Source organism: Labrus mixtus, chromosome 1 (assembly GCF_963584025.1).
Source record: "Labrus mixtus chromosome 1, fLabMix1.1, whole genome shotgun sequence".
Classification (NCBI taxonomy): domain Eukaryota; kingdom Metazoa; phylum Chordata; class Actinopteri; order Labriformes; family Labridae; genus Labrus; species Labrus mixtus.
The window spans coordinates 21,230,974-21,256,744 of NC_083612.1; the positions used below are offsets into that span (position 1 = coordinate 21,230,974).

Here is a 25,771-nt window from a genome sequence, read left to right on the forward strand (position 1 = left end):
AAGATACGTTCAAGACACAGTAGTATCAAACGTGTTTGGTTTTTGGTAAGCATAATCTAAACGTAGGCCTTTCATTTGTCTGCAGTGGAGGAAGCTGCAGCTTTCTGTAAAGCTGGTTCCATTGTTAAATGAATATTCTGTTAAGCTCCTAATTGTAAGGTAAGAAGAACTGCCAGTTGTGTGTGACCAAAGCAGAGTTGAAGTCAATCATGCTTTCTTTATTTTCACAAATGTCAGAGGACAGTTGGAAAATATGGAAGTTCAGCTTCATTACTCTGCCTCACTCAGTTTGGTACACTGGGTTTCTCACCCAGGGCGTGATCTTGTGATGTTTCAATGACTTTTCAGCCGTAGAATAGCTGGAATTGTTGAAAGGAGAGTTATAGCCCGTAACCATGTTCAGCATGTCAGCATGTTCAGACACGAGTCTTAAAGCTATATTTGGCAATAAAAGAAAATGTTTAAAAAATAAACACATATCTTACTGAGCAACACACTGCTGAGTAAATCTTTCCACCATGTATTTTAAATCACGGGACATGAATGATTAAAAAGAAAATGACTGGAAGAGGGAAACTCCAGTGTGAGAGGATTGCTGCTAAATGTTTATACATAGAGATGTTAATCTCCAGGAGTGTAAATCACAGGGGCCATCAGCGTCTGGGCCAAAGTCTTTAGGTGTTAGCATTTATACTGGCAGAATCCTGCTGAGATTAAATCTGGGCTTTACAGTTTGATATCCAACAGATGTTAAGTACACAGGAAACGATTGCTCATACAGTGGTAGGAAGGAGAGCCACCGCTGTTTTTCTGACTCCAGTGACCCGCTTAAAAATGTTGCTGAACACATCATGCATCATCTTGCAAGATGTGTGAATCACGCCAGACAGAACGCTTAAGCACTGTGTCGAAATGTAGCACACAGAGACGCATGATGGTTCCTATAGTGAGGAGTTAATAAAGCCTCACAAATCATTTGATTTTTTTTTTTTTTTTTTGTATTTTCCTTTATGTACAACTATTTGTCTGACCATTTTCTATCCTGGTAAATCAGGAATCCCAGTACTTATCAAAGGTTCAGCTGTGTATTTGATCAATACCAGCAGCTGCATATTAACCACAGCAGAAATCACTTTTCAAGAGATCAGAGATCTGTTATGAAGGAGCAGAGACTGACTCCTCTCAGAAAGCCTTTAATCCTCGCGTTAACAATTAAAACACATTTAGCACGTGTTCACTAAACTCCAAACTCACCAGACAAAGCCATATTCTACTGAAGGTCGAAGCAGCAAAACAGAAGCTCTGACTACCAACTAGGCTACCTGATAGTGTCGTAAAGGACAGTGTTGTTTTATAGGTTAAAAAACACAGTTTAAAAAGTCCATAAAGACAATTTCTCATCCATTTATACATTTTACAATGACCCTGGTTCTCATACTAGAGTCCTTGTTAAACTTACCGCTGACATAGCCTAACCTACATGTTACCTGTGAAATAAGGAAAAGCTTGTCTGTCAGGTGTCTCAGCCTCACGCACAGCCACATGGTTAGGAGAGACAAATTCAACTTTGAGGTGTGAACGGGTGGGAAATATAAAGCTCACCTCATATCGCTCAACCAAATCCAAACTCAAATGCTTTCTTTCGATGTCGTCGGTCAAACGAGGTCCTGAAGTTCGTCGGTCCTGAGTTAGGTCTGACAGCCAGGCAGAAGTGTGTCTCTGTACAGCTGCTGAGTCCAGTGTTTGAGGGCGGTGCTCTGAACTCGGACACATCCCTGAGCAGTGGCTGCTGGTTAAGCCAAACGACCTCAGACTCTTTCATGTCAACGGGGGTTTTCGCTACTTTTAAACGACCACCCACGATTTTCTAATGTGAGTTCACCGTAAAGACAGAAATTAGGCTACTACACAGAACATTTGACAGCTTGGGTAGCTGCAAACATAGTAGGTAGGCTATAAACATTGAACACAAAAAAAAAAAATGCTGCATGAGCATTGAATGGAATTTATAGCTATGGCCAGACAGATATTGAAATCTAACAATTACAAGCAGATGGAGCCTATTTATGGTTTAATTCGACCCATTCACATCCGAATCCCTGGCCTGGCGCCATGCATTTAGGAAGTCAACACATTAAACATTTTCCAAAGTGTCAGCAGAAACTGTGGTCTCTCTATGCAGCACGTCGCCATCTTGTGGTCAGACCGTGAAACTACACGCACGCGGAATTCGTTTTTAAGACTTTTTCACTAAAATACTAATCTTTAAACTAAAAAAAAAAAAAAAAAAAAGGTGAGGTCTTGTTTTACTTCTTTACCTCTCGACTTTACCGTTTACCTTGCGAAGGATTGAACGGGGCTTTTACTGGGCCGGAGTTATCATTGAGGCTTCCTGATAAAGTTTATGAAGCACCAAGCCTGTAAGCCATAAACGAGTGCCTTGATGCATTTATTACTGAAGTTAGTTAATGTGAAGCCAGCAGTGACGACTTTAAGTTTAGGTTTACCTCCTACAGAGGAGGTGATGACCCCCGCAGTGACGGAGAAGTATCAGCTGTGGTGGTGACGATGTTTGAAGCATCACAGCCACACCCTCACTCTCAGTGTGCAGCAGCAGCAGCAGCAGCAGCAGGAGCAGCAGCAGCATGATGATGATGATGATGCGGGTCGCCCTGCTAGTTTTGGCTCATGCATCAGTCTGCAGTGGCATCCTCCCTGAGATAGTGAACTCGGGGATCAGTCACATCTTGGCGGATAATTCCGCCCTGGGACAAAATGAGCTGGACCGTATGTTTGTGGAAGTGGAGCAGCTTCCAGGGGATCCGCAGCTAAAGCCTGAGGATGCGTTTCACCAAGTAGGCAGCCAGTTGCACCTCTCAGTCAGCATCTAGCTTCATATGACATAGCAGTATTTCACTGCTCATGCTGAAACTCGCTGCCTTTGGATTATGTTTTTTTTTTTTTTGCTGGTATTATGAGAATCTTTGAAAAACACGTCCATCTCTGGACAGATGTAGGCTATAAGGTTAGAAAGATGATGAGTCTGTGATAGGAGCTAGAATGTAGTGAGTGATATTTACTGCCTGCTTTTACCTGAAATGTATCTGTGATTATCTTTCCAGAAGAACGAGAGTGTTAGCCCTCATCCCAATGACCTTCCATCAAGTCATCACAATGAAACTGCTTCTGATAAAGTTACTTACAGTGAATCTGTCGACACCTCAGTAAACCAGGTATGCTTATAAATAGACCTCGTAAACAAAACAGTGTTTGTTTCCAACTTTGATCAGAAACTTTGAACATGTCCCACCTTTACACAGGAGGAGACAAACAACATTACGACATCGGAGCAGTCCAGAAACCTGGGAAACAATATTGATGATGTAAGTTTGATCTGTTTACCTTTAATTATGTAAAGTCTTCCACAAAAAAAAAAAAAAACATGCAAATTGAACTCTTGTATATTTTATGACCTTTTCATAACACAACATTTTCACGATTGCACAATGTCTGGCAGCAGCATCACAGCTGCTGACTTGGCATAATGTCTGCAGATGAATGAACAGTTGCTGTAGGATTTTTCAGGGAGCATTAATAACTATATTCACATTTATTACTTGCAAATTGCTGTGTGTACAATTTAAGCACAATTTAGTTGAGTTGTCAGCTTAAAACATTTTTTAATCAAAATGATGACTGTAAAGAAATCTGTGATAAATAAGTAATGATGTATGCTTTATGCTTTTGCTGCTTGTAAGGGACTTCTAGGATTAAATCTTTCGATAGAAGCACGACACAGATTTATAATTATTCACAAGAAAGTTGTATCAAATCTGAATTCATTGAGCAACTTATTGATTTGAACTATTTTATTTGGCTTACAGGGTTAAATTTCAAGTATACAGCAGTAAAATATTTACACTAATATAACCTACCATGAGGCGCCAGGTAGCTGTGTTTATATAGTGCCTCAAACATGGAGGCCAAAGTACTCCCAAGCAGGCGGCTCTGTTTTGAGTTTTGACCTTGGCGGCACTTTCTTACTCTATCCTCTCTACAGTACAGAACGCATTCTCTATGGAGCTCATTCTTGTTCCTGACGCCTGGATGTCATTCTTCTTCTCTCTTTTCTTTAGGGATGCATCGTTGATGAGGACTGTGGGAAGGGAAGGTATTGCCCTTCTGACATAAAGAACTCCAAGTGTCTGCTTTGCAAAGCAATTGATGTGGTAAATGACCCTTCTGTTGCTTTCAAAACACAACACATACACACGCACACACTCACTCACTCACAGGCAGCTGGGGTTTCATTTTGACTGCATTGCAGTGTGTCCACAAGTGTAACTGGAGTGTGTTGAGCTTCACGTAAAAGGTCAGCACATGTCAAAGTCGAGCTCTTCTTCTTTCCTCTACAAAGGACGGCTGCAACAAAAATAATATTGATATAAAGAGTTTCTCTGGTGAGACTCTTTGGTTATATTTCAGACTCACTGGGTGTTGGTGTGTGAGAGTAAAAAACAACGCAAAGCTAAAAGGATAATAATCTGTGTATTTTCTGATGTGCATTACTGAAACATTTTGGTGGAAATAACCAGAAAACTTTTTGCCATACGGCAGTGCCACTTAATTAACGGATGGATAGAAATAGGAACGTGTGTCACTACAATCAGGGAGAGTTGAACCACTGATCTCATTCACCCACCCCCCTGTTCTTCTTTAAGCCCTGTACTAAGGATCAAGAGTGCTGCGGCGAGCAGCTGTGTCTGTGGGGTCAGTGCAGTCAAAATGCAACAAAGGGAGAGGCTGGCAGCACCTGTCATCACCAGGCTGACTGCAACCCAGACCTCTGCTGTGCTTTTCACAAAGGTACAGCACTGCTCACAGCACAGTATACACTGCTCTGTTTTTCTACACTTCCTCAAAGAAAAATGTGTTTTCATTGGGATTTCAGCCTTACTCTTCCCCATCTGCTCTGCAAAACCCATTGAGCGCGAGCGCTGCTTCGGTGCCTCCAACCACCTGATGGCGCTGTTGTCCTGGGATGTCCCAGATGAAGGGCCCAGGAAACACTGCCCCTGTGCAGGAGAGCTTCACTGCCAGCACCTAGGGTATGTTTACTTTAATATATCAAAGTATATTTTAAATCCAAAACTTGACAAGTGAATAATTCCATTTCAACAAATGATATTCAAGCTTTTTTTTTTATACAGGCGAGGGTCCATGTGCCTTAAAGGAGAGGACTCGAGTGAAGAGGACCTGACTGACACGCTGTATTCAGAGATAGACTACATCATCTGACACAGCTTAAATTCTCTAAAAATGACTTTGTTTACAAATAGACCTGAGTATTCTCTTACTCCAGAGCTTTGTTGCAAAGACTTCAGCACTTTGTGTTTGCTAGCCTAATCCAAATTGGAGAACATATACAGCATGATAAAGGATGCAAATATATTTATTTGATATGCTTTAATTGAGACCTAAGATTTACCAAACTAAAAGGTCTCTGTTATGGAAGCCCTAAACAGACATGCATCCATCCACAGTAATGAGGTAAGTTAAGCCTATATCTGTGCTTGTTTTGTGCTTTTTGCAACTCTAGGGATACGAGGTAAATAAGTCAAGATCTCGAGAAAACAATTGGAAATGACTCATAACAATGGGAAAACGGAGTGAATAAGATACATGGATGCATGTCTACTTAATGCTTCTGTATTCTCAACATGTAAATATAAAAGTTAAAAAAAACAGGATATACTGTATTGGAAATAAATATGAAATGCCTGTTTCTGTATTTTACAGTATATTGCTACTTTAACCCTTATCTAATGCTAATCACAGCCATGTAATGAATAAGGTAGAAGAGGTCTGATCAGGCTACATGAGTGATGATCAGCTGTGTGGATGAAGCACGGCCAAGAAGATTCTGATTGACAACTGAACCAATCCTGTCACTCATTCTAAAAATATTATATTATCACATAACACTAATAGTTCTTGTAAAATCAAACAGATTGAATCTTTTTTTCATAACTAACCAGCTCCATCCACAAGCTTGAAGCCATTATGGTGAAATGTTTTCAGATATCAATGGTTCTGTTGTCAACACCCAGATCTCCAACTCATGTTGCACACTATGTGGTCATCAACTTTTAAAGCATGCCATTTCTCCCCCAACACATCACGTTGCTTGTGCTGCACAGTAAGTGCTTTGGGTTTTCTATGTACAGCAATCAGTTGCAGTGCAAAGCTAACACATGAAACCCCTGGTGTGTTTGTGATCATAGCAGTGTACTTTAGTTGGATGTTAAATAACATAACTACAGCACTGTTCTGCAGAACTTTGTCAGCTCGGACATTTCTAGCTTTTAGAAAATTAAAGTTGTGTTCAAACACCAAGCCTCTGAAAAGTGATTATGTCTTGTGGGTTGAATTAAGCCATTTCATTTTACAATGAAAAAAAAACTGCAGTTATGAAAAAAAAGCATTTTAATTAATTTCTAAAATCATTTTAAACTATTTTCACACAGGATTTAAATCTCAAAGAAATAGACATCGACGACGGAAAAAAAAAAAAAAAAAAAGATTTTCTCCAGATATTGGCATTTCTACAGTTGGTGGCAGCATCAGGAGCCCAGTGAGGGCGGGGATGCTGAGCGTCAGTCCTCCTCAGACCAGCAGCACGGGCACACTGAGGAAGTCGAGTAGACTCCCCCCCCCCGCCCTCTGGAGCCAGTCTATAGAGCAGCAGCAGGTAGAAGCGCCAAAAACAAACCTCGCACTCTCTCCAAAACTCAGAGAGATCCCTCCCATCAGTACACCACCACACACAATACATGGGTGACAGTAGAGATACACAAACCAGGTCACATGGTGAAAGAAGAAAAGAAATCCACTTTCTAAATTTAAGGTTAACACAGACAACGGGTGTTTATGAGACCTAACTGAATGCTTAAGTCTGGAAAAAATGATTTACAAAAAAACAAAACATGGTGATCTGTAACACAGTCTACTTGGTTTTGTTTTATTGTACTTGGTGTTAAAGGACCAAGTGTCTATGTCTCACCTTATTTAGTGGAAGGGATGTAACCGAGGTAAAGCTCCTAAAAAGCACAAAGCATTGAGGGGAAAAAAGAACAACACATCTCCAGCATTAAAGGAGCATTAGCCATGTCAAATTAACACATTTATTGTTGCTTTTCTTGATTCGAGAAATCTTGAGAGAGTAATTCATATCTCGACTTGTCGAAGTCAGTGAGAGAGTGAGGTTTGGCCCCAAGAGAAGAGGCGAGACTGAAAAGAGGCTGGATGAGTCGTTTTTCAGTTGTATATGCTGTTGGTTTTCAAATATTTAAAAGGAAGGTGAACGAACGTCAGAAGACTTTTTTTTTTACTATTAACTCTATGCTCAGAAAGGTTTGAGCACCAAAGATAAGATGGTTAGGGATGAATCAGAATCGACAGTATTTCTGAAACAGGAGGAGAAACACAAAGTGACGGGACAAAGTGAAATACACAGATGGAAAAGGAGACAGGAAACTTAAATAGCCAGGATGGACGCCTTCCAGTCCAGTTCACAGTCCTTGCATCTCTGCATCCATCTCTGGAGCTTTTACGTTCAATTGATTAGTCTGTACAGTATTTGATTCTCTTTCTGTATTGGATAGCTTTCGTACTTCCCTTTAAACTTTACAGTACAATACACTATAGTGCACAATAGGATTTCTGAGCCCTTCCTGTGGCTCTGAGTGGAGGGTGAGAGCCTGTTAGCCTCACAGCGCTGCTTGATGTTCAAGTATCTATCAGGCCTGATACTCCGACTGAGTCATATAAGCCTATTTTGCTTTGCTGCAGTAGCCACCATTCCCAAAGACCGGGGCCAGGGCTTAGTGCCTCAGTCCTGCCCCGAGTCCTTGGCAGGGCCTCCGTCCAGGTAGATCTTAAGTGCCTTCTCCTTGCGGGGCGAGTAGCTGACACGGTGTCCAGTTTTGAGCAGACGGCTGCTCTCCTTCTTCATCAGCTCATTACGCTCGTCATCTGAGAGCTCCATAGGCTCCTCTGTGCTGTCCCTGCACAGACAAACAACAGCAGTGTTCATCTCAAGTCACAAATAATTCAAATGGAATCCCCTAAGAGGTTGTGATGCAGTTCATGAGGTAACATCGCTTTCTATCATTTTCAAAAATACATCGATAATAATTAATATTGTTAATACTATTAAGCATACCACCATTAAGGATATCAAAAAATAGGTTAAAAATTAATGGCCAATGCTACATGTACTGCATAGGTGTCTCATAATCTGTCCCAGCACAGAGACAGTCGCAGTTTCAAAACACATTATCAGTAGCTCACATGAGCAGTAGCTCAGTCTGTAGGGACTTGGGTTGGGAACCGGAGGGTCGCTGGATCAAGGTGCGGACCAAATATGGAAGTTGGTCTGGTAGCTGGAGAGGTGCCAGATCACCTCCTGAGCACTGCCGAGGAGCCCTTGAGCAAGGCACCGAACCCCCTCCCCACCATCAGCTCAGGAGCGCCCGCTGTGGGCCGCTCCGTTACTCTGGCTTCTCTCCATTAGTGCATGTCCATAGGATCCTGTTTCTGCATGTGTGTGTTCATGACTTACAGAGTGTAAAAACTGAAATGTCCCCTTGCGGGGATCAATAAAAGTAAATCTTAAATTTCAAAATTGTTAGTGCATTTCTATGACACACCAAAAATGACTGAAGCTGCTTATGTAACTGTAATTTGAGACTTGACTTTTTCTACTTTATTTTCCTTTTTAACTTGCTTTAACACTTTCATCTTTACATGTTTAAAAATGACATGTCATGTTTTGGATGAACTGAGTTTGTAACTCAGACATGCAACAACAGTTTCACAAACTTTCATAGAAATCATGTTAATGGAGATTATTTAAAGAAAAATAACTTTACTAATGAATTCTCATAATCCCAAAAAATGTTTCCTAAACCTATTATAACCGATTCTAACCAACATGTTTGGACCAAAGTCCAGTCCATCTGTCATGCCACTGGACTGTAATAGTTTAAACGTACCTGTAGAAGACCACAGCTCCATCGTCACAGATGTACAGAGGCCACACGTTAAGAGTGGACACCTTAGGGTTCCAGTCCAAATCTTGATGGATCTCCAGCACAGAAATATCACAAGGAAATGTTCCTCTACCCTGTTCAGAGCAGAGCAGATGGATTGCACAACAGGGATGTGATTGGCATCAGACAAACAAGAGCAGGAACACCTGATTCACACTCAAAGACAGACCACTTGAACAATGGGAGACATAAGGGATGAACAAGCTAATCTGTGTGAGGTGCTGCTTCTCACATACCTTTGCAAACTCCAGCTGTTCGAGAGGAATATTGCTGATTTCACTAAGCTGTGAACAGAATGAAGAAAATAAGTCACAAAAGGCCTTTTTCGGCAAAGTGAACAGTATTAAGACCATTATTCCACAAATAAAGCCAATCATTTTATTTTTATTAGAAGTAATTTTTACTTACACAATTGTATTAACATAACTTGATATAGTTCTGTTCATTATGTATTGATATTACTTTGAGGTTTATATTTCCTGAATGTAGATGATCAGATTTGTGTCTGTTTCTATGTTTTCAATGGCTGAATAAATTGGGTTACAGACATACCTTGTCCTTGAGTTCTTCTACACTGCTGCTCTCCAGAATGACTTCCTGGAAGGGTCCCAGCTTCATTGTAGACGGGCTCCATCTCCGAGTCAGAACAGCCAGCTGTGACATGGACTTCATCTTCTCTGGTTCTAAAAAAATTCATCATGGCAGACAATAATTCAAGTTCTGACTGTTTTTTTTTTTAAAAATCACATCTAAAATATTTCACCTGGAAAAATAGACATGTCCCTTGAAACAAGACGACTATATTTTGAAAAAACACTGAAAAGAATGAATTACCTAGAAAACAAAACAATGGAATAATAGGCCTATTTGAGTTTACAACACAATTGGTCACTGCTGTCAGCAGGAGAGAGGCATAGAAAGGGATACATCTTCAACTAAGAATTCAAAGACATACACTTAACAAAACTCCTAAAAAAAGTTTTTGGGGTGAGCTGCATATATGAATGCAAACAGACACATTTTTCACAGCACTTTTCCAACCACCTAGTAAAAAAAACATACTGCATGAAGTTGGAGTGAGGCAATGTGAGAAGGCAGCAGACAATATTCAGGAAAATTCCTCGAGAAGAGGGGTAGTGATGCTTAAATCCTGCGACCAATCCAAGTCCACAGACTGTATGCACACGCCCAGTGTGATCTCTGTGCACATAACGTATCTGCTTCATTATGTTTTCTGTTTGAGAGTATGCTCTTCTCCAGTTTTTTGTTAATATCTTGATTGTGTTTGATTACAGGTAGCATTAATATAAAGGCAAAAAATCTCAGCCAGGGACAGTCTCCCCCTGTGAGGAAAATGTGTGAACAGCCCACTCAGGAGGAATGCAAGGGCAGTCCACCTGAAATCCTCTAGGAATTTTAATGAGTGCATACTGTATGTGAAAACAGCTCACAACTATTCTAAAATGTGTCAGAAATCATATGAAGAGTGTTACCATTAAGAACTTCCAAGAAAACCTCCCAGTTCGAAGAGATGCTGATGTCTTCTTCATAGACATGATAGTCCAGAAACACTGTGCCTGGGTTCTTCCATGTCTTTTTCCTGAGACGAACCCTGAACACACACACACACACACACACACACTAAGGTGAACACCTACACTTACAAATGTTCTCTTTGCAAAAGTTACAAGAAAGAAAGTCATACCTGTCAATGCTGAGGTCGAGCTTACAGTGCTCTTTTAACTGAGGGAGCAGCTCCTCTTTAGACTGCCTCACTGTCATTCCCTTGGCAAACACCGTGTCCACAAGGAACTTGCAGGGCTGAGGAAGAGGGAAATGGATAAATGATCAATTCGTCTGATTACACAGTCAGTTGAAATATTCTGAGCCTCATAACTGAAAAGTACTTTAGCTCTTACCTCTACTTCATTCACTAAAAGTTGATAGACTTTTACTCTGTATTCACCCTTTTTCAGTGCTCTGCCTAGTCGAATGGTTATCTATGGAAAGAAATACAAGGTCTCAGATAAGAATCATTCACAAGCGTTGGATCATTGTAACAGAAACTAAATGTAAAATCATCGGTAGAATTGATCCTGACCTTGTTGTCATCAGAGAACGATGAGAGGGTTTCGTTTAATCGTACACTCTCAAACTCCTGGTTGTTGGCGTACACCCGAAACACCTTGAACTGGGTGGAGGCGACTCCCACATAGGGCTCCAGGTTCTGTTTAAATGCTGCCAATGTTATTCTCTTGTCCACGTGAAGCACTAAACCTGAAGCAGAAACCAAAAAACAACAATCAAACACACAATGAATATGTTATTCATTCACCTGCACAGGTCTCAATGAAATGTGAACTACTTTTCTTACTTAAGGATAATCACAGTGTCATGAATACAACTTTTTTCATACTTTTTTGTGTATCCGTAGAGGAGTCATCCTGAGAACAAGGCTCTGCCCTGAAGTAGAGGTACTGAGCCTCTGCCTTGCTCTTCCCATTGTCGTCATACTCGCTGTCTGTCCCTGAGTCTTCCTCAGCAGTGTCCCAGGTCTCTTTTTTGCCCTCATGGGCTTTTGAGCGTCGGCTACTAGTGATGCTGTGAGAGTCCAACCCGTTGGCTAGCTGAATGGGCCCGCTGTCTGCATTACAAAGAGTGTCGCTACTGTGGCTGGAGCTCAGGATGTCGCTGTCTACTGAGCTGGTGCTGCGGTCATTGTTCACCTCAGAATCCGAGCGCTCCTCACATGCAAATTGATTTTCAGGGTCGGAGGAGCCACCGCTGCTGCCCCCTGCCACAGCCTTGATCCGGTTCTCTAACTCTCTGTTGTCTGCAGCCACACAGAGTGAAGAGTTTGAGTCAGCCTCCTGTGTCGGGGACTCAATATGTTCAAAGTCACTGGCGTCAGAGCTTTTCTGGCTGTCACTAGTGCTGGAGCCCTGCTGCTGCTGCTGCTGCAGAGACAGATTCTTTAACTTCTCCGTGCTCTCCTCCAGGATAGCCTCCACTGACTTCCTGTTGCCTTTTGACCCCTCAAAGGGCTCCTCGGAGTCAACGCCTACTTTTTGGCAAGGAGTTCTGTTGGCCATAGTACCAGGAGACTGCTCAGGCAGTAAAACCAAGAGTCTTATCGTGTTACCGTGACGATCCAAAAGTTTCCACAAGAGTGAGTCAGTGAAAGCAACCTGATGATCTGGCGACTCAGAGCTTTCCACAAAGACCTGATAAATCACAACACCGGTTAAATTCATACTTTACAGTTGAGATTTTCTGACTTGAACAACACAAATTAAACACTTGAAGCAAAAAAAGTCAGGAATAAAAGAAAACGTTAGTACTTTGTTACTCCTGAAGAACCCCTCAGCTTTCAGTGTCTTGTTTGGAACACATAGGGGTCGAAGGTCATTATAGCAGCGCTCCAGGACCACGCGCATGGTCTCTGCAGAAAGCCCTGTAGCCTAAAATCAAACACATTTACACACATTGAAAAAAATGAACTTTGTGCACAGTCTCACTGGTAAAGCACAAAAATGTTTAACACAATTTTCTGAGTTGATGCTAAAATATATAAATAGTCAGGAAAACAAATGAAGATAAAGTGAAATAACTGAGAAGAGAAATTTAAGAAACCTGTGCAATAAGCTGTTTGAATTCAGTGATGGTCTGGTTCAAGTACGCCCGAACACTGATCGGAGAAGCGATGCTCTCAGTCGTCAGATCAACAACATGAACCTTCACCATCACCTCTGAGGGGAAAAAATAAAATAAAGTCAGAAACACACGCACAGGCATAAAGATGTGATGGGATTTTGCATTGTACTCTGCACTGCATCATTATATGTGTACAGTTGATTCAGTAGTCTACATGGCAGCAGGTCACTGACCTCCTGGTTTGTAAGGCTTGAACACTTGTTCTGGTCTGCGGGTCTCAAGCAGCAAGTCAAACATATAAGACGACTTGACCCCTCCCAGCAGCAGGCCCATTGGTGTGTCTTCTTCGCCTTCGTAGGAGCGCTCCAGGTACTCGTGGAACTCGTCGTACTTTACCAAGCGGCAGCAGTCCAGAGAGACCACTCCCTCCAGGTCCATCAGCTAAGATGCACAACAAACAAACGAGGAGTAAACACAAATTCTGTCTTGATAAAGATACATTGGTGGTCTCAAGTGACATGCGGTTAAGACCCTCCAGCATTCAAGAATCTAAAGTCTGCCACATGTCGCTATGGTAGGCTAGCTGCTTCGATAATAAATCAAAAGGAAGAGACAAACAGTTAACAAACCTTGTAGGCCATCTCTGTTGCTTCTTTGAGAGTTTTGTCCTTGTGTACCTCCAGCTTGCTCTCCATCATCATCTTCACAGGATGCATGCAGAACAGCTTAATCTGAAGATCAAAAGAAAATTATAAATAGAAATAAAAACAACAAAAGATGAAATGCATCAACTGATCCTATTTCAGGAACACAACAATCACACCTTCAGCTGATTTACCTTGCAAGTGTTGCGCTCGATCTCCCTCTGACGCTTTTCCTGCTCTTCAGACTCTTTCTCCTTCTGAACCAAACTCTTTATGTGCTCGGGGAAGTCGTCCACAGCCAAATACTCTGCGGACAAGACAGTCAAAGTACTCCATACTGATTCTATAAAATGCTTACTGACAGCTACCCAACTGATAGACACGATAATGAATGTACTTAATTTATATAAACATGTCAACAACCCTGATACGCCAGAGGAGTGCTATGGTTTGGGAAACAAGAGCTCAAGCTTTTGGCTCATACAGTATGAAGGTTTGGAAAAAGATCACTATAATTGACATTAAAGTGCAATGATTTCTTACTTGTATTCCTTGAGGGATCTTTCAATCTATAAATCAGCATGTATGCATTTGTAGAGCTGTTGGGAGGGAAAACATGTTTTGTTATGAATTTTCAAACATCCTTTATTAATGCATTTTTTCGATTTGTCATGATGCTTTTGATGTCTTGTGTGAAGCAGCAACAAGGTAAGTGCCATATAAATAAACTTGATGATTGCAGTCTTCCCTAAACCAATGTACTAAAAGAATACATTTCATTCCACTTAGGAAACAGATGAGACACAGCACTGACCTTGCAAATGCACTGGAGTAATAGCCTCTGCTCCCTGAGGATCCCCCATATGTCTTCCTGATATCATCATGGGTGATCTGTCCAAAAGAAATGCATGGATATATATATATACTGATAATGAAACAACAATGTTGATGTTAGGCATAGTGTTAAAATGATGCAGATATGTTTGTTAGATGAAGAGTGGTACTGATACAGTCTAACATTTACATATTGTAGGATGACAAGAGGTGTCTCAAGGCCTGATGCTGACCTTGCTAACATGCTGATCGTTGAAACTGTACCACTGGCCGTCACTGAAAGACTTGATGCAGGCGTAGTAGTGGCCACCCGCAGCACTCCCAGAATGGACCATGACAGAGAACAGTTCAAAGGTCGGCAAACTCTGAAAATAGAAGGGAAACAAATTGTTCTGTTAAAATAAAAGCAAAGATAAATCTCTATCATGATGATATTTCATGTTTATTCTGACAACATGGAGGTTTATTTAATGACACCTCATTTGCGATTGATAAAAATATAAGCTTAAAGATCCTATATTTGAAGAGTGAGAGTAACATCCAAAATAATATTGAGATTTTGTCCACTTCTGTATCAGAACAACCATGACCCACACAGTGTTGGTTGGGTTATCATCTGGAAAGTTCAGCTCACATTATGAATGACAAAAGGACATCCCAAGTAACAAGTAGAGGGAAGTAAAGGCATCACTTTTCTGCTCAGTCTGTAACAACATTCCCAGTGAACTCCCCTTCCACATCAACATTAGAACTGAGATTCTCATTTACAACCAGTGTAGGCCGACGCTCACGATGGTAAAAATGAAAAGCTATTCTGGCAACATGTGATATCAGCTGTTACTAATTAACATTCATTTGGTGGGTAACTTGATAATAGGCCAAAATAAAACTTGGCTGCCTTTTGATACAGCTGTGTGGTTACTCTGCCAAAGACTTTGACTATTAGTCTAGACCACAAGCGCAGAAAAACATGTTTGGATCAAAGGCTTATGGTGCCGAATTGAGAAGGTTACATGCTACATTTAAATTTATAAGACTCATATTTAATGAACTTTTTTGTAATATAACTAGCAAATAGACTATTAGTAGCAGATATCTCATATTTAAGGAATCTAATCAAAATATCCCAGGGCATATGCACTCATTCACATAGTTATCAAACCATGCAGGGGAGCAACAATCAAACATTTAAACAAAGTTTGGGAGCTGAAATGATCACCTTTGGCTTCAGCACCCTCTCTGTGCTGCCGGTGCTGTCCAAACAGATGCCCTCGTCCACACAATCATCTGTGGAGAAATCGTTGCTCATCTGGTCACTGTGGCAACTGCCTTCATTCTCTGCTCCACTGTCAGTGCTGCTCTCTGTTTGAGGTGACTTCTAGGAAGGTGAGCATTACAAAACAAATGAAAGGGGTACAAATTGACCACATAGTATTCAAAAACAAGAACTTTACGCAGCCTGTAAGAGCTTCCTCTTATTGATAACAATTAAAAAGCACTATAAGATGCTGCCATATCTTCTCTCACCTCATCTTCCACATCGATGAATGGACTCATGTCCAGCTCTTCTGGGAAAGTCATGCGGTCATTCAGCTTGATGCGGTGCATAGTGGTGTAATCAAAGTCAAAGCGCTTCAGCTGGAGTGTCAGCAGGTAGGGAAAGTGCAGAAATCTCAAACCCTGGGAAGAAAAGTATTGATCGAAGACTCAGACGGGCTTATAGTGGGACACTTCATTGTACATGTCATGTTTTCAGTGTGCTCACCTTTCGTGCATCGCATTTCTTTTTGCATCGTTCACAGAAGTACTGGTTGGGCCCGTCCAAAGTTTCTGGTTGGATAAATGCTTGCAAAGCCTCTTCCTGTAGCAGAACACAAAATTTTCATGATTAAAAAAAAAACCTGAAGTATCACTGACTGATTAAAATGAGCAGCAAGCATTAAATTCAAGATAACCATGATGTAGTCTTGAGACCAAAATAAGTGTTAAGTGTTTAAAGGAAAAGCATAGAGAAACAAACCACACTGCCGTAGGCCTGACTGGCTCCGAAGGGTCTGATCACAAGAGGGATGTCCAAGTAGGTATCAATCCTCCAGCTCTCATAACCACACTCCAGACAACGGACATAATCCTTCAGCTTCCCCTGGTACAGCTGGTTGATCAGGTCGGCCTGAAGATGTGAGGGCATGGCAGTCAGGCCTTTCAAATGTTTCACTTGTAACAATGCAGTTTGTTTAACAAATGTCATTCTGCCTGCTGTTATTAAAGTAGGCATAAATGTGTCATTTAATTCTGTGTGAACACCTGTAAATAGTGTAGTCTTTGGCACATGTAGGCTTTTAAAGCTTGTGACATTAAGTATTTTTCATTTAGAAAATTGCCTTGTTTGTTTGACGTTCTTTAATGATAGTAGTCTGAAACTTCACCTCATGCGAGTAGATTTAACAAAAAATATATGCAGAAGGAAAGGGCATTCTGACAGCGAGGTAAAGGGGTGAAAACATTCTCAAAATAATTTACACTCACACTAATAATTGTTTCTTTAGGTTGCATTTAAGTGGATGAGAATCATTGTGCTTTCCTTCTGTGCTGGATCTCTGGTTGACTACTTTAAATAGAATAGAATAAATGTTTTTTGTCCACCAGAGGTTGAAATTTTTCTTCGGCCCTCCAGATATATAAAACAGATTGGGGTCATGCTAACCATCATCTACATGCTCTAAAGATTTTAGACTTAGGACTGTGACATATAGCTCATACAAAATTTAAAAAAAATCCACCTCTCCTTTTAAGGCGATCTCCCCATGTAGTGTGTTAGACTGTGAAAGCAGATGTATGTTGTCATCACAGCTCTAAGTAACTGGAGCTTGAACTGGACAGAAGTGGGATATATTTATCCCATAGATCTCCTTATTTTTAATTTCTAATTTCACTGCCAACCTCAATATGGCAGACTTAAAACAAACACATTACAGTCAGACCTTATTTCTAAATGGGGCTAAATCACATGCATTTATTGTGTGCTACCCAGATGCCCATGTGAACAGACCACATGGCTGTACACATTCACACTGGATTAAGTGCTTGAGGTGAAGAACTCACTCCTGAGAAAAGAAACAGCTAACTCTGGGACTCACTAGCCCTTTGCACTATCATACACAAGGCCTTTTGTTAATATCCAATAATGGATCTATTAGACAGATACTGAAGACTAAAATAAACTCCTACCTGCTCTGTCTGCTTCCACTTCTGCTCCAGGGCATCAAACATGACTCTGCACAGCTCCTGAACGTCATGCTGCTGCCAAGCTAAAAACACAAGCACAAGAAGTTTAAGCGAGTGTTCAAATACTGAGGCAAAAAGTTTGTCTTTTTGCGAATATGCAGAAAAGCCATGAGAGTCTTGTCACAGGGGAGTACAAAAGCTTACCCTCACTGCTGTCCCAGCCAAAACTACGTGTCACATCAGTGGTCTCAATCGCCCGTTTCTTACTGGTCTGCAGGAGAACAAACAGCCTTTGCAGCTGGTATGGGATACTGTTGACGGGATCCTCCTCAGACTCCTCAAACGCCCAGCTGAAGTTTGACAAGAAAATGATGAAATATTTTTGACATTTTAACTCTTAAAGAGTAAAACTTCACCAAGACTTTTACTTGCATGTCTCCTTACTTGTAGAGTGCATTTCTGAACTCCGGGGTCATGTAGAGGGTTTGTAGCAGACTGTTCAAATAGCAGGTCATAGCTTGGTTGACCAAGCCCACATAACCTACAGTGGGGGAAAGACACAAGAGGTAAGAGGTTTGTAAAAAAAAGTTGTGTTATATGTTCAACAGCACACAGAACTTTACCTGTCTCAGATTTGTTGAGGATGGACGAGTAGGAGTAAGCAGGACTGCTGTAGTCACCACTGCAGCCTGCTGTGCTACTGTCTCTTGGTAAAGGCCCTATAAACCGCTCCTGGGAACTGTCATCCAGTCCACTGCTGTCTGCTGTCGCAGACTCATCCTGCGCCTGGTAAAGTACAAGATTACATAATGCCTTTAGATCCATAAACCAAATTCAGTCTCAATGAAGTAACATGAGCTGAACTCTGATGCAGTTTAAGATTTTATGATTTTGTTTACATCACTTACCGAGGCAATCTGTGGCTGCTCTCCATCTTTGTCAGTTAGCTGGAGGAAATTCCTTTTACCACCAGGCTCGAATGCAGAATCCGAGAGAGACATCTCACCACTGTGGTCCAGTGGTGCCTTGAGGGGGAGGACAAAGTAGAAGAAAAAAAATCACATGAACAGACGCATGAAAACAACAATCCTTGGGGCGGAAAAAAAAAAAAAAGAGCAGTTACAAAACACTGAACAGAAGTTGCTTTCTGCAGCCTACAAAAGAGACAAACTCACAAGAAGACTTAAGATTCCCACAGAAGTCATTTCCAGCAAATTATCCGTACTGACATATAACAGCAAAGTAATTTAAAGCCAACATGGGAAAATAAGACTTTCTGTCTTTCTTTCTCCACGGCGGGCTGAGGATAGACAGGCAAAGTGCTGCAGTGGAAACATACAGTAGCTTAATCCACTGACCTACTCAGTGAGATAACAACGGACACAGCACCTGGGCTTTGGCCTGGGTCAGCAGCAGGATTAGCCTGTGCTCATTTAAGAAAAGGGAGTAGTATGTACACAAACATTGACAGACACAGAACAAACTTGTAGTCTACCCTGAATGAGCAAATTAAGGAAGCAACGATTATATAGTCCTTTGGGCAAAATATGAGAACACCTTATCAACATCTTGTCTTCATTCTTTGTTTCCCTTTGGCAGAGAACACTGCCGGCTCAGTCTGACTTTTAAACACTCCTTCAACACTAATGACTAACTGAGGTTATGATACACTTAAAACGCTCTTTATACATCATAAAGCTGTAGCTTCCGTGTCCTAACAATTACTCAGAAGTTAAGTGACCCACATCTTTAAACAGAGGCTGGGAACTTTTTCTCCTGAAATACTCCGCTTGAACTTTACAACACTGAAAACATTCACTTAACGCTGTACAAGTTAATTTTGGGTCAATTAGGGGCAGCTGTGTTGCTGGTGTTGAACACCAGACATCTTTGTTAACCTTGTGGAGAAACCCAGCATCTACATTAGATTACAGAAAAAACTCAAGCCATATGAATCTCTGGACTCAGAAAACATTGTACTGTGTAGTCATGTCCAGGTTATTGAAGAATGAGATATGTCGGATGATTTTTGTGTCTTGCTTGGCTATCGACAAGGACATAAAATGCTGCTATTCAAGACGTGGTCTTCGGAAACAAGCCAAACAACAACTGTACATACTGATAACCAATTGCACTCGTACTTCTGGGTTTCTATTAACTTTTTGTTGACTATTTTGGTGTTTCTCTCCACTTGCTTTCAGAGTTGTTCTGCCCTCACAATCTGTGCACAACTGCTGTGACATATTCGAGACATCTACTCCAAATGTGTCTTTCATATCAGCGTACATTGGCTGTAATGTATGCAGTTAAACACTGTGTGAAGTGCTAAAGAGGTAGAACGCAACACCATCTCTATTAATAGTAATCAATCAGAAAACAACCAAGTTCCTGAAGTGTCCATATCTCAATTCTTGTACCTCAAGTGGCCAGTCATGCTGTAAACAATGACCAGTTCACTCAAAATGAAGTCTTGACTCTGAAAGTCTTTAAAGCTCATCTGAATAACTGCTGGTGAAAGCAGAAGCCTTGAAGAACTGTCGGTTTCTCCTAAGGGCTACATCATCAAAACGACTGCCGATGGGTTCGGATATTGACACAGCATTCACGTGTTTACCTTCTACAGTTAAACACAAGGAACTCGTACATCTTCTTTTCTTCTGTAGGGGTCAAGATCTTGCTTTGTGGTTGCTAAGTGTCCACAGGTTAGTTTAGCAGCAAGTCTCTACATATTGTGTTGGTTAGGTGAAGTACACAGGTTTAGGGCTCCCTTTCTTGTCATCAATGATCTCTCCTGCAGTGCTGAATGCAGCAAAGTCTACTAGTTTTGAGCAAGATGTTGGTACAAACTCTCCTACTGCAGTCCCTCGTGAATGACTCTTGGCTGACAGAGCTGTCAGGAACCAGGAAGGAGAGAAATTCCTTTTATGCATTTTTGAAAGTGTTCATTCTTTGACAGAAAATCCTGATTTCGGTTCAGAGTTTTTACACTCTTTGCACCAATAACAGAAGCCTGTTAATGCTGGGAGTAAGCTTTAGAGCAGAATGCAAAACCACGACAATCAGCTTAAAATCCCCAAATCGCTAGAGCTGAGGTGTACGTCTTTACAACCAGAAACCCCTTTCACATTGCACAGTCATTCAATCTAATCTTAATACAACAACTATAACAATCGCTGATCCCTAAATATTTGTGATCCTACACAAACTCAGACTATCTGAGCTTGCATTTCAAATATGGAGCTCTCTTTGACGAGTTGGGTTAAGTCAACCATCTTTTTATTTCAACACTTAAGTCAAGTTTGAGGATAAAGGATCCTACTGATAGAAAACTTGACATTTTCAACACACTGAAGCTAATAAACGAAGCTCTTAAATCATGTGAAAACCCTGATGTGCAGAGAGTCATGTAGGTTTGTGTTGGCAAAAACAAAGGTGACTGTGCCAATGAATGAATTATCTCACCATGTCTTGTGTATTCCCCCAGGCAAGTTCAAAGGTGCCATTCACATATCCCGCTTTCTTGGCAACATCTTCATAGAGTTTGGAGAGCTTGGTGGAGGCAGGCAGGTTGAGGGTGAGCCTCTCGTTTACTGTCTTTGCACTGGTGATGTCCTGAATTATACACAGCATTCGGGGCTCCTCTGCCGCATTTTGAATCTGCAAATTGAAAAAAGGGAAAGCTATTAGCATAATGAGCTAGCTGTATTTACCGGACTTGTTTTTAATGAAAACCATGAGCTGGTGAAAATCAAAGTGTTGTGCAACAACTGTCAATATCAGACAAACACAAGACAAAAAGCATCATATGACATGCCTTAGTGCGGTTAATTATATGAACTAAGTGTTACAAGTTCAGTTACATTGCTGATTAAGACACACTTGGATATTAAACTGTAATTTGCTTTTGGTATGGACTGAAATGTGTCAGAGCTTAAATAAGGAACTATTGAAATTGGAGGGGAATTTTTGTTCACATTAGCTAAATTAAGTTAAATTTTTTATTCAAAGCATTTCTGATTGAACAAAATGCTTCATTAACCCTAACCCATTTTCATCAATCAAACTTTATTTGTATAGCACTTTTCATACAGCAAATGTATCCCAAAGTGCTTTACATCAACATTTAATCAAACAGCAACAACATGACTCACTCCCCCTACCCCATCCCACAATCCAAAAACTAAGGTAAAAATAACTAGATAAGAACAGGTACTGAGGAAATGCTATCATTTATTCTACGTGAGGAAACACAGGAGGTTAAAAATGTAATAAAGCTAGATGAAATGAGATTCAGTTAAAAGCTCTATTTTACTGTAACTAGTGGTGTAAATAGTTTCTTAGACAAGCAGGAATTTCAAGGCACAGCAAGTGCTTATTAACAAAGCATGCAACCATTATGGCAAGGTTTCTTCCTTAGCCTCATGTATTGTTTTACTTACAAATTGTTTGCTGTTTAAATGACTTAAATACAGCATGAACCACTGAGTAAATGGTAGGCTAGAGGCAAATACACAACTCCAATATTCTATGGTACCCATATTGAGAAATTTGAAGAAAAAAAATGGAGCAGCTGGTTACATAGTACCATGGGTTTCATAAACTGTCTGAAAGTATTGAACACTATCAGCCACTTAATTTGGGAACTAATAATATTTATATGAAAATGTAAAATGAACATACAATCGTATAAAACTGTGATGCATTTGAAAAGTTTGATTATTTTTCATACAAACCTGGATAATGAAAATATATACCTCCTTGGTACAAGGTTCTGGTATTTCACTGTGTTTGTTTATATTCCAGTTAATATTCAACTTCTGATACAGTTTCTGATCTGTCATAAAGGGGATCAGTATTTCATTGCACCTGATGTCCCTTAAGTTGGCCTGACTTCATGTGCAGTAACAGCAGCAACAAGGTGCTTCTTCATGCATCTGTTTAACAGCATGCATTCACACGAGAGCTCCCACACAACACACCAGGCATAGCTACCTGAGTAATCTTCTTCATCTCATCAAAAATACTCTGTCTGCAACTCCAAAAGACTCCCTAATAATATACAGAGATGGTTAAGGGTAAGACCAGCTTTAAACAAACACAACAACTCAAATAAATGGTAAAACATGCCTGTGTAATAACCATAAGAAAACTACCTAAAGGCAATATATAGTTAAGTCTACATCTACCAACACGGTTCAGCTGGCAGATAACTGCAGTAAGATATATATACAAGTTATTCCTGTTTTTGGAACCACTGTGAGGTTTCTGACCCCCACAAAATGTGACTGACGGGTCCTTTATAGAAGCTGCAGCTGACAACACACAAGTGTATTATGAGATTAAAGGTTATTTTTACCGTAGAGGTGTTGACATTAACACAGGTAGTTCAAGAACAGGTGGTGTTTCTATATAGCTTTAAATGATTCCTTTTGCCACAAATATAATATCAGACACTTGTTTTGTTAAATGTCAGTGTCCATCAATGAACACCTATCAATAAGATGAAATGTCTAACAAGCACACACAGACAACATGACAGAATAGAGATGTGGTAATGAAATCAAAAACAGAAGATAACCTGATCCAAAGACCATGTACTATACATTTTGTCAGACTTTACTACATCTAAAATGAATTTCTGACAAGTTGCAACCAGTGGCAGGTAACTTTATAGGGATACTACTTTAGAGCAGCTCAAAAGACAGATGAGTGGATGACAATGAGTAAGTGATTGTCACTAGAAGAAACATGTACAGCTAGATATCTTAGGTGCTTTTTTAAAATTGGCTCAATAAAATAAATAAGCTTCCTCAAATTGCTGAGAATATCCAGAAATATTGGCAGTCTGACAGTGCAAGTGCAATAGTTGGGAATACCTCAGATGTTTTAAGTACAGCTGAAGGAGGACAATTATAGTTTCCACATGAGAGATAGCTTAAAAAAAAAAAAGAAAAGTCAAAAATTAAGCAAGTGGAACAAAGACCTGATTCAAAAAGGTAAAGAGGCTTTTCAGCAAAAAACAAAGCATTTGAAAAGAGCTGCAAGAAACTCAAGTGATGGGAACAAAACCCATCTTAAAACCAGTAGTTAGCACTAACATATACTAACATTTATATAAATGACAAATAAATTACTAAAAAAGTTTTGCACATACAATATGGTAGGACTGGACAATTAATCGTGTTTCAGTTTCAATTACCGTTTTGTTCTCCCATGATCATGTGAACAAGAAACACAAGATTAAACCGTTATTGTGCTGCATGCTGTGTTGCACTCATTTTGTTCATAGTTTTGAGTCATGTGTATTAAACATTTCAAAGTGTTCGTTGTTATATTTTGGCCACAAAAATACATTACCACTTAATCATATAAATAGTTATTTTATTTTTTATGTATGTATTATTTTTAAATATCTTATTTTCATTAATTGCTTATTTTTCAAAGTGTTCAAAATCTTAAAGTGCTACGAGTTTTTTATGTTTAACGAATGCACGTGATGGAGATGTTGTAAAATCAATGATGAGTCATCTTGTTAAATAATAGACATGGTCTCAATGTCAATCAAAACAATCGTGATTTTGATTTTTCACATAACCGACCAGCCCTAAAGTATGGTGGCATTTAGATAAGTTGTTGTTACCACGGATCTACACAGGATAATCATCTCAAATAAACAGCCATTGAGTAGGCACTGGTTTTAAATGTGGTTCTGTGTGTGAGGGTGGTCATGTCACCGATATTTACCTAACAAATGTTTCATTAGAAGACGTCCAAGAAACTCTAGTATCCCAGAACATCATATCAGCATTACCAATACCATCCAATTTCATCACCATAATCATCTTAAATACATTACCCTGCCTTCAGTTAAGCTCCTAAACATCAGTCAAAATGTGAAACCATTAATTCCAGGACAGCAGGACACAGAACTAAAACACTGGATGTGGTATTCTTCTAGCTGTTGTGTTTCATCATGACCAATACATTTATCTACCATGAGTATGACATGCTGTGTATGCAAATAGTCAGCAGGACCTATTTCCTCACCACAAGTCAAATTCCTCATAAAATAAAGGCTCAGTCATCAATTCATAATGTGTGTAGATAAAGGTCACATTACTCGAAAGGAAATATTTCGATTAAATGATGGTGCAGAGGTGTATCAACATATCCACATTACGCGTCTTACGTCCTATGCTTAGTGTGTGACGGCAGCTGACGTCAATGTAACCACAGGGCTATAAACCCCCAATAAAACATAACTTATAGCTACCCCATTAATAAAGACAGCATGCCTGAGAAATCAGCTGGTGACCAAATTGGCATTGACAGACACTGGAGCTTATATGATGTCAAAAAAATTGGGATAACATGACAACTTAATAGACATTTTAGATGACTGGAAACGTAGCCTATAGCTCAACCCGAGACAAACAAGACGGTACATGATCACAGACAGTTGAATAACAAAAAGGATTTAAAAACACCTGCACGGTTCAGGTGTTCAGGTTCATTAGCGTCAGCTCACGTTTACAAGAGAAGTTCAAAACAATCTGCAAACACGACCAGGAGACACAGCAGCGTCACGCATTGTCATTAAACTTACAGATGTGACCGTGAAATACCACTCTGACTGATGTGGCGCTACTGGCATTAAGCAAGTTATAAAAAAAAACATCAGCTGATTCCTTTATAAGCTGACTTACAATGCTAAGCACATTAGCCATCTGATCCTACAACATTATTACATCTGTAGAGTCAGATAACTAACTAAAACAGGTCAAACAGGTGAAACAAAACCCTCGGGACTGTTTGATAACGAGAAACCCTCTTTGGAAAGCTTTGATTCCATATTGATAATTACACTAGGAGCAAGTTTCCGACATAAATCGACTTAGTGTGACACGCAGTTCAGCTAGCCGCTACATGCTGCTAGCTCACGTTATATCATTAGTTAGCCGTGTCGTGATAGGCCGTCATGTTTAGCACTTCAGAGTTAGCTTCTTAAACGATACATCAGGATCGGAAACTCACAAAGTGGTGCACAACTTGTGTCTTTATTATTGATTATGTTGGTCTGCAAGCCCAGAGGGTTGAATGTGTGCGATAGATTGATGACAGCCTCACCTCTTTGGGGACGAACTGGTTCTCCTCGCTCGGCACCATTTCCATTTGTGCGACAGTTTTAAGCGTCTTTACGGGAAGAGGGATGTCAGCGACACAACTTCGCCGCGTTTAACGCAAACATGGCGTGTGTCCTGTTTGTTGGAAGTTCCGGACGCTTGGATAACAAAATTAAAA

General features: G+C 40.3%; 2 protein-coding genes across 3 annotated transcripts; one reads left to right on the forward strand and one right to left on the reverse strand.

Moving 5' to 3' along the window:
- The first annotated feature begins 2,591 nt into the window (after positions 1 to 2,591).
- Positions 2,592 to 6,073, forward strand: dkk3a (dickkopf WNT signaling pathway inhibitor 3a). Its single transcript, XM_061038194.1, has 7 exons — positions 2,592 to 2,855; positions 3,123 to 3,233; positions 3,321 to 3,383; positions 4,137 to 4,229; positions 4,722 to 4,866; positions 4,952 to 5,108; positions 5,211 to 6,073. The coding sequence occupies exons 1-7, from the start codon at positions 2,646 to 2,648 to the stop codon at positions 5,296 to 5,298; spliced, it is 867 nt and encodes a 288-aa protein (XP_060894177.1). The 5' UTR covers positions 2,592 to 2,645; the 3' UTR covers positions 5,299 to 6,073.
- A 1,097-nt stretch (positions 6,074 to 7,170) lies between these two features.
- On the reverse strand, positions 7,171 to 25,771 carry usp47 (ubiquitin specific peptidase 47). Of its 2 annotated transcripts, XM_061038158.1 has the most exons (29): positions 25,598 to 25,771; positions 22,463 to 22,519; positions 20,933 to 21,127; positions 18,379 to 18,495; positions 18,094 to 18,256; positions 17,915 to 18,011; positions 17,675 to 17,820; positions 17,474 to 17,553; positions 16,266 to 16,415; positions 16,011 to 16,106; positions 15,773 to 15,925; positions 15,465 to 15,623; positions 14,479 to 14,610; positions 14,226 to 14,302; positions 13,955 to 14,010; positions 13,606 to 13,718; positions 13,397 to 13,498; positions 13,001 to 13,208; positions 12,747 to 12,862; positions 12,455 to 12,574; positions 11,530 to 12,337; positions 11,215 to 11,390; positions 11,033 to 11,113; positions 10,819 to 10,934; positions 10,607 to 10,725; positions 9,666 to 9,796; positions 9,350 to 9,397; positions 9,057 to 9,187; positions 7,171 to 8,066 (listed from the first exon to the last, which is right to left on the reverse strand). In XM_061038158.1, exons 1-29 carry the CDS (start codon positions 25,640 to 25,642, stop codon positions 7,892 to 7,894), a joined length of 4,167 nt encoding a protein of 1,388 aa, XP_060894141.1. In that variant the 5' UTR covers positions 25,643 to 25,771; the 3' UTR covers positions 7,171 to 7,891. The 2 variants fall into 2 exon arrangements, with proteins under 2 accessions (XP_060894141.1, XP_060894149.1); XM_061038166.1 differs by lacking the exon at positions 22,463 to 22,519.